The sequence below is a fragment of the Amphiura filiformis genome, chromosome 10 (genome assembly GCF_039555335.1).
Source record: "Amphiura filiformis chromosome 10, Afil_fr2py, whole genome shotgun sequence".
NCBI classification, from domain to species: Eukaryota; Metazoa; Echinodermata; class Ophiuroidea; order Amphilepidida; family Amphiuridae; genus Amphiura; species Amphiura filiformis.
The window spans coordinates 60,534,733-60,544,489 of record NC_092637.1 but is presented as its reverse complement, the minus strand read 5'-3'; the positions used below and the strand labels follow the sequence as shown (position 1 = coordinate 60,544,489).

At 37.0% G+C, this 9,757-nt stretch overlaps 1 protein-coding gene across 1 annotated transcript; it reads right to left on the bottom strand.

The window, feature by feature from the left end:
• Window positions 1-7,579: 7,579 nt before the first annotated feature.
• LOC140162335 (galanin receptor 2a-like) lies at window positions 7,580-9,188 on the bottom strand. Its single transcript, XM_072185560.1, has one exon. It carries the CDS (start codon window positions 8,740-8,742, stop codon window positions 7,786-7,788), a length of 957 nt encoding a protein of 318 aa, XP_072041661.1. The 5' UTR covers window positions 8,743-9,188; the 3' UTR covers window positions 7,580-7,785.
• Between the last annotated feature and the right edge of the window lie 569 nt (window positions 9,189-9,757).

The following is a 9,757-nucleotide window of genomic DNA, read 5'->3' as shown; positions in this document are numbered from 1 at the left end:
AGTGTTGCCAGAACTTCAATATAGCAAAGAAATTCCCAGACCTATAGCGCTCCTACTGATCATGTTTAACCAGAACACCCAATTGGGGATTTAATCGCTGGTCGGGCAATTTGCTTTCAATGAAAAATTGACCTGGATAACAACAAAGGAAATATCGACTATTTCTGCTGGTTGCTCTCGAGATAAAAGTACTCACCATTGCCTACTTTTACTTAGTTTGACATTTTCGAAGCATGAATGGAAAAAGGGTAAAACAAAAACAGAAATTCTGACAAAACTATAACATATAGACCCACACGATGTGCTTTACAGAGGTGGGAAATATCTTTCTTTAGCAAACTATGTTAGTTTGAGACGCTAAAACATGAATTCCGTAAAAAGCTCGCAGGCGAATTCAAGGCCTATAAAAATCAAAAATATCACACTAAAAGACACAATTTGATGCTTAATTTTAACACCAGGATTTTTAAAAAATGTATATCCAAGCACCAAGTTTTTAACTGACATTACTGAAGAAAAAAAAATATTGCTTTATATTTGACCGAGAAAATTAATTTCATAGCAAAAAGGTGTATCTCTGAATTGTGCTGATTTTTACATGTATCGATCGACTTTTAGCGCGACTAAGCATTTCTAAAGAATTGGTTGTCCAGGCGGCAGACTGAAAATGCAAATCAAATACCCCGCTCTTTTAATTGTGCGCAGGCAAGTGTACAATGATTCCTGTACGAGTTGCTTCGGGCCACATAATAAGCTGATACCATGCATTAGCTTTTGCGTGGTCAATTCGTAATTTGTCATTTTTAAAATTGCACGAATTTCCAAACAACGGTTCCTATGCTCACGATGATTAAACTTTTGATATCAAATTTAATTTGGTATCAACCTTCGAAGGAAAGTTTACTTGTTTTTGTACACGAGCATGGTGTCCACCTTGAAATACAAGTGCCCCCGGGACTAGCAATTGCGTTCCACTGCTCTCTTCTCTTATAGATGTTTTGACAATTTATCTCTTTTGCTTGATTTCTTATGCCGGTTCCGTCATTATCCGATTACCACCGATAACCTGTCCATCTGTTTCTCCGTTGGTCATACCATCCTCTCCTTCATCCGTCATGGGTCCTATACGCCCACCCGGTAATCTAAAAACAGCGCGTAACGCTCTCCGAAAATTATTTGTCAGTACATAAATGAACGAATTAAGGCAACTATTTGCAAAAGCTAACACTACGACGGCTCGATAGATTGGCCCGAATAAGTAATGAACGGGTACCAAGCCAAGATTGAAGACTAGATAGGCGATTTGATCTGGAGACCAACATACGATGAACGTTATAATGACCACCATAAGCATATTAACAACGCGGCGTCGTGCGCGGAGTAATGACATCGCGGCTCTGCTTTGATCGTCTGCTTTGCCGAGAAATGACGCGGAGTTAACGTTAAGAATTTGAATAGTGCGACAGTTTGTGACAAGCATGATTATGATAGGGATTAGAAATTCGACGAGAAATACAGCAACGCCTAAAAACTTCTGAAATGAGGTGCTTGGGAGATATGTGTTGGGTATGAGATTTCCAAGATAAGTTAGAATCTACTAGAATGCCTATGAATGTGGCTGTATCTACTTGTTGGATTAGATTAGTATCAATTTTAATGTGTACGTTTATGTTAGGTTTATTACTGAATTAATTTTTGAAAATAATGTAACTATTTTTTAAATATTTAATGAGAGTTTATTTAATTTAAACCAATTAGAAATATGTTAAAGTTGGTTATTAATTGGTTTTTCAAGTGAATTAGGATCTTCATGAGAGAAAAGAATATTGGTATCTTCCGCAAAGAGATCATTTATTGGGAAGGAAAAGCAATGGTCCAAGTATTGACCCCTGAGGAACCCCGCAAGATACCTTTGCTATATGCAACAAAGGATGATCACCACACATCACAAAAAGTTTTGCCAACACAAAAAGGAGATTTTTTAAAGCGTTAAATGAGCAACACAAGTTGCTTCAAAACAAACTCAAGAAATGAAAAAAGCATGTGCAAAAGCATGATCATTTAGCAAATTAATGCAATAATAATGACTACTAAATCAAAATAAAAATAAAAAATAACTATGTAAATAACCTGAACCAAATATTTGTGAAACAAGATTGCAATGATACAAAAATAGGAATTCATGATGTTGTATCGTGTAGTGAAGTATCAATGCTGTAAACTAAGGCTAGTGAAAGTCGATTCCGAGTTTATCGTCCCCCGCCCGCGTCACTTTTTGGACACCAAAAACAACCGCGTCAAATTTTGAAAAATGCCAAAATAATTCATTATTTTCAAAGTATCAGTGTTTTCACCAGTTTTAGCAATTGGAAACATATATTTTTGTTTGTAAAACATATAAATTTATAACTTGGAACCAATACCAGGCTCTTTTCTAACTTTTCTAGTCCCTACCCATATAAAAACATGTTTATAAATAACATATATGAGTGTGGCTTTAAATCAACTCGCACTTTAGGTCATTAATGAAATCTGATGAAATAATGAAAAATGAAAAAATCACCTCACCAACCTGGGGAAAAAAGGGACGATAAACTCGAATTGACTTTCATTGGCCTAATGTAGGAAGAGCACAATAGGGAGAAGGGAGCAAAACACCTACGATCACCATTCACCACACATCACAAATTCTTGTTAAAACACCAAGTTTTGACCAATGTCAAAAAAAAGATTTTTGATATATTTAACAGAATAATGCAATAATAATAATATTAACTACTAAAACAAAATAGATTCACGAAACCATGTAAAATAACCTGACCCAAATTATTTGAGAAAACAGATTGCAAAGTAACAAATGAATACGATATGTTGTGCAGGGTTTATAAATTGTGTTAAACATAAATTGGCAAATGTCGAAAGCAGAAGTGAAAGTGGCCATTTGTTTATCAACTACGCAGGGTGATGTTCCCCCCTTAGAACTTGGAAAATTGTGCAAAATGAAGACCTAATTGAAGCGATTTTGTGGACCATTTTGACACTATTACTGTGTAAAAGTTTGAACAGTTGAAAAGCCGAAAATTGTAAAATGACGGTCCATAAAGCCTTTCGTTGTCACGTTTTCCCCATTAGACCTATAAATTGTGTTAAACATAGGGCCTAAATTGGCAAATGTCGAAAGCAGAAGCGAGAATGGTCACTTGTTTAATATCCACTACGCATGGGGTGTCTGAGGGGGATGTTCCCCCCCTGAGAGGGAAAATTTTGCAAAATTAAAGTCCAATTGAAGACATATTTGGTGCATCATTTAAACAGAAAAAAAGGACCCGAACCCAATTTGCAAAATTTCAAACTGACACTATACAATTTTAGAGACTCGCAATCACTAAAACATACATGGATCGATGCTGACAAAATGTGATGGGCCCTACAAATCGGGAGTAGGTTCTAAATGCCAAAAGCCGAGAATAAATGCACAATATCGGGTTTTTCTCTATTCAAATCTTGCAATATCTGAACGCGTACGTTTTCAAGATTTTGTACGCATTGGACTTTGGGACTATGGATTTGAAGGAGTCAGAAATTGTCTCGGTCCCAGCCGGTTTGTGTTCCTCCGTCACTAAACAAACCGTCTGGCGACAACCTTATAGTACGTCTTCTCTGATTGGCTAATCATCGTCAGAAGAAAATCTTCTGGTTGAGAATTGGCTGTCAATCAGTGCCGGGCTTCAATGCATGCAACGGTTGAGTGACAGCTATGCGGTTACATAAATCCACACAACGTACGTGAGTACGCGCAGAATTACGCGCTGTGACTGTGAGTCCCTGACATGAAAGGCGATATCAGACGATTGGCGCCTCAGTGGCCAATGAGCTAGCGTATATTTTGCGTTTGCGGTATCTACAAACAGTGAGGGGCCTAGGCTGTTTAGTGTCACTTACACAAGTCACGTCCTATAGCCAATTGAAAACAGTTTTATTTGGAAATATTTGGAAATTCATTAAAGGAGTGTTTCGTGATCCTAGCATCCTCTTTTTATGACATTTTTCAGTACATATCCACGAAAAAGTCTATTCCCAAAATTTCAGTTGATTCCGATTTTGCGTTTGCGAGTTATGCATGATTATGTGTATTACACTGCTCCATAGACAATGCGTTGTAATTTCGTTCTGGTGCACCAGAACGAAATTCAAATTTCACGATATCTTTGCAAAACGAATTAATCTGCAAGAAATATTTTGTACATAAACATTATGTAGCCAGAGGTTTCCAGTGATATAAAAATCTCAACTTTTTTTGAGAAAAGTGGGGGGATGAGGCTGTGGATCACGAAATGCCCCTTTAACCAATCAGCGGATCGTCATTTCGGGGTTGTCGCCAGACGGTTTGTTTAGTGACGAAGGAGCACAAACCGGCTGGGGCCGAGACTAAGTCAGAAAGTGCCTGAACGCGTAAATACGCGTGTTTTGTGCGTTAAAGTAAACCCTGATGTTGTGACGTGTGGCGAAGTATCAATGTTGCAAACTAATGTAGGAAAAAGAGAGATCAAAGCAAAATGGGGAGAAGGAGAGCAAAATGCAGCACAGAATGATCACCACACATCACAAATTCCTGTAAGAACACCAGGAATTGACCAACATAAAAAATGATATAATATTTTTAAAATATGCAATATTAAAGCAGCAATTGAGTGACAGGTTGTTTGAAAGAATAAACTCAAGTAATGACAAAAAATGAAAAAGTATGGTCATTAACAAATTATTGCAAAATAAATCATTACTAAACAAAAGATTTAAGATGCAGTATAAAATAATTTTAACAAAATATTTGAGAAATAATATTGCAAGGAAAAGAATACAATTTAGATGTTGTGACATGCGATGAAATGTCAATGAGGTAAACTAATGAAGGTTAGTTTATCGCATAATAATAAGGGTATGTATGTAAATACCTTTTGTGAAGCCGGCTGTGAGTTCATGATGGGTCACGTTGAGGGGTTAATTGGTTTGGCAACGTGTTTGTTTATGATTTGCTTGTGGACGCAATACAAGTCATTGTTCGCGTCATTGTGCACGGTATTCCGGGGCTAAGAAAGTTTACATTAGAAAGTCATTTTATATTTTGTAGTTTGTGTGTGGGGGTGTGTGTGTGTGTCGGGAGTTAGCTGAGCAGCTGAAGGACTGAGTAAAAATGTAAATTTGAAGGGTGTGGGCTCAGGATATGACAGATGAGTGGACGGATTGGCAGTGAAGGGAAAGTTTATCTTTATTTTTGCTCTTTCAAAGTGATTATGCCGTGAGTATGTATGTTGGCGTTTGTTCACCGCACATATATATGATTAAATAAAACCCTTATTAAATTACTCAGGCGTTGTTGTTGTTATTATCTTGTGTAAATGTTCCCATTTTGAGCAATTTTATAGCATTTTTAAAGGTTACGTGATATTAAGGCGTCGTTTCCTCGCCCACATTTTATCAATCTTCTTACGTGACGCAATTGACACAATCTAGTGCGACCGGTCATATCGGGTTAAGTAATTAATTTAGATTATCGTAATGAACGATATAGAAATAGCGTGGGCATTTGAACAAAGTGAAACATCATCATGTGACATAATTATTGTCTTGTAATGAAAAATAATAATTAAAAGGCATATTGCGTAAGGCAATTATAACTTCCCTCGTAAGAGTTTGAACCAATTGGCAAAATTAGAAAAGTCATACACTTTGAATCAATAGACTACACAGTGTTTATTTGTAATGTTTGTATATACTATTGATTCATTTTTAATGTGTATTCCAAATTAGGGTTTAAGGTTGGGGTATGGCAGTCTTGTAATAAGACTAGTAGAGGGGCACCCTAATCGGCAATCGTTCCGAATTGGTTATTAAAGGGGCATGGTAAGATTTCATAAAACAATGCGCCCTCTATTTTTGATCAAAGTCGAGTTTTATACATATTATGCTATGTTCGTCCATACATGTATATCAATCAGCATTTGACATAGTTAAGCTTAAATAACGTCTTCCTTGTAAAATTCTATGATGTTGTAATTAATGACGAGATTCACCACACAATTCCATAGGGAATAATGCTTAACGCGGCATTCAAATATTTCTTTAATTTTTAATTTTTATAGTTTTTGTCCGCTAAGTTACTGCTTGGTATCAAAATAATTTTCTGATTTTATTTTCTCGAGATCTCTTAGAGACCCTTTAAAGGCCACGTGGTGTGTGGCAGACACAGTGGTTAAATGATAAAAGAAATAATATGTGTCGTGCCCATATTTTTCCAATGCGACATTGTTGTAATTATATTGTAATTCATCGTAATTGTTCTATTTTTAAATTATTAATTTCTAACAATTGTTCTATTTAAAAATGGTAGGTCTTTATAACGGCAAATGATTTTTTTTATCACTTTGATTTTTAAGATTGAACGTCCAATTTGATGAAACAAGAATTGTAGCCACTGGGCCTCTAGTTATAGATATACGAATAACGACATTCAAAATTATCTTTTAACTATATGTGACCGTACACCACGAATGAGCCGTAAATTCCGCCCAGTCAATTTTTTTTTTATTTCGTGTTTAGAAAATATATATCATAAGCTTTAAAATGGTATATCATTTGACTTCAAACGATGTTCCTTCAACAAAATTGTACCTTTTTCGGTTCTATATGTGTTTCTTTTTTCAAATCATCCCCAAGTCAACGAGGTTCCGGAATGTCCTCTCATTATTAATTGTTGGTCATACATACCTAGGCAAATACAATGCTTTGTAACCCACCACTTGAACAGGATTTAGCCAAAGCAAACAAAGACTACAGCTATTTAAGACTTCTATAGACATAAGTAGAAGCTGATAGGATTATTGATTGGATTATTGATTGGTTTAAAAGGTGTTTGACTGGCGCTATCAAAATGGCACACCAAATTGAGGTACCTATGAATACGACATTTATGCGCATTTTACACTGTAACTCAGAATACAATTTGCCGACTTAACGGCTCATGCGTGGCGTACGGCCACATATGTCCAAGTCCCAACTTGCGTTATTTTGTTACCCGCACCTACTGAAAGAAAGATGGATATTTCTACCCAAATTGTTTTCAATAATCCATTTGGAATGAATGCTATTGAAAAGCACTGACTGCAATCGCTTTTGTGTTTACAAAACAAAATCTTCTCAAGAAGAAGCGACACATAATATATTGATAGAATTCGCTGTAGCTTTGGACAAATTAAAAAATTGATAAAAAGAGAAGCGTACAATGTCCTCAAATATATTGTCTATAAAATAAAAACAGCAACCTTGGTATGGAACAATCACATTAATAAGAAAATGACCTTTCTTTAGAATTGGACTGAAGCAAAGCGTGCACGAAACAATACAAATTTGGATTGAATGCCTTTAATTATTGGCGTAGTATATCGTCAGACTATACATGCTATAAGGCATCTGACTTAATAGTGATAATTTTGATTGAACGACTTATGAAATTTACATGAGGGAGAATGATTTCATTTTGCCTGCTATTATAGTACCTTAAAATAATCATGTTATGAATTCCTTGTAATATGAATAAAGTCACTCATAATTTGTAATAGTGTTCTAGCAATTGTGTTCCACTGCTCTCTTCTCTTATAGATGTTTTGACAATATATCTCTTTTGCTTGATTTCTTAAACCGGTTCCGTCATTATCCGATTACCACCAATTACCTGTCCATCTGTTTCTCCATTGGTCATTCCATCCTCTCCTTCATCCGTCATGGGTCCTATACGCCCACCCGGTAATCTAAAACGGCGCGTAACGCTCTCCGAAAATTATTATTGGTCAGCACATATATGAACGGATTTAGGCAACTATTTGCAAAAGCTAACACTACGACGGCTCGATAGAGTGGCCCGAATAAGTAATGAACAGGTACCAAGCCAAGATTGAAGACTAGATAGGCGATTTGATCTGGCGACCAACAAACGATAAACGTAATAATGACCACCATAAGCATATTAACAACGCGGCGTCGTGCGCGGAGTAATGACATCGCGGCTCTGCTTTGATCGTCTGCTTTGCCGAGAAATGACGCGGAGTTAACGTTAAGAATTTGAATAGTGCGACAGTTTGTGACAAGCATGATTAAAATTGGGATGAGAAATTCGACGAGAAATACAGCAACGCCTAAAAATTTCTGGAATGAGGTGCTTGGGAGAATGTACGCACATTGTTGGTTGACCACAAAGAACCCGTAATACTCAAAGGTATTGATGACGATCCCAAATAACCAAATTGCGATGATTATAAACAAAGTGTTTCTCTTGTTAAAAATGATTCGGTATCGTGACGGCAAGGCAACAGCAACATATCTTTCTACTGCTAGTGTTGTAAGCGTGAAAATGGACGCGACAATGGAGATCCACATGATGTTGGCTGAGAACACCACTCGACAATAGAAGGCCCCGATGGCATTTTCAGGTACACGAGATAACAATGGAAAGGGCGTCAAACTGATGGATGTCACAAGATCGGCTCCTGCAAGAGCTGCAATGAATGTGTTGGTGGTCTTCTTCTTGAGTTCTCTCGTGTTTAGATATATGTGTATGACGAGAGAGTTGCCAAGAATACCAGTGATGGCGAGGATGAGTTGAATGATGAGTCGCCAGTCCCAAGGTACGGGTACAAGATGGATTGGACCTGTTTGAGATGCAATGTCTTCGGAGCCGTTATTATCCATTGCGTACAATAATTGAATAAGATAGGCAATGGTTCGGTAAAATATGACAGATTGTTTCAGGCGGCTGTAGTGTGTAATGTCCTTAGTAAATTTCTTCTATAAGGTACACCCATACGTGCCATAAAACACATCAGAGTACCGAAGCTAAAAATTGTCACGAAAGAACACTGGTGTTTTTCAAGTCATGGCGTTCCACTGGTTCTTCTTAAGCGTTTCGACAATATGTCTTTTTCTATGTGGTGTGAAGTTTTATTAACTTCTTATTGCAGACAGCAGGTTACGAAGATAGACGACTTACCCTATATGTCTTTTTACGGAACACTTCGCCAATGTACCGCGTCACGTTACTTCTGGAAAATGTAAAACATGCAGAATTGAAATGTCACGAAAGTGAGGTTTTACTGTACTCTTAGCCACGAGCTAGACTAGTTATAACTCGACTACAATTCTGGCGGTGTCACTTGTAAAGAAAACAGTTCACGTTCTTGTAAAATTTGTTGCACTATGAAAAACATTGCTTCTCACCACATCGTAGTATAGGGCAACCTGTCCGTAGTACGTATCAATGTGACTGTATCTGATGAACAATGTAATGAAAATGAAGACCTTACATTTAAAATTCCGGTGACTTAAATGGCGTGGGGCCTCATCATACCAATGCCATAAATAATCCCATCTTTAAGACACTTGTAAATTGATGGGTACCTTACTAAACTAGCAAGACTACGTTTAGCGGTAAAAACGCTCGCAACCGTTGCGGGGTTAATGCAGTGAAGTGTTTCCATATGCTGTGGAAAATACAAAAATTGTATCTCACAAATGTATCTCACGAACTGAACTCAATTGAAATGAAATGATTGCTTCCAACTACCAAAATAACGAAATTTTTCACACATCAGCAATATACAATAGGCACATATTGAACAACAGCTAACAGCCGCAGTCGGTAGCCGAGAACAAAACATCCGTTCTTGCACAGATCCTCCTGTTAAAATAAACCAATCGCAATAGAGCC

Excerpts from the sequence above, each read along its gene's own strand:
- LOC140162335 (XM_072185560.1), bottom strand. The coding sequence starts at position 8,742 with ATGGATAATAACGGCTCCGAAGACATTGCATCTCAAACAGGTCCAATC.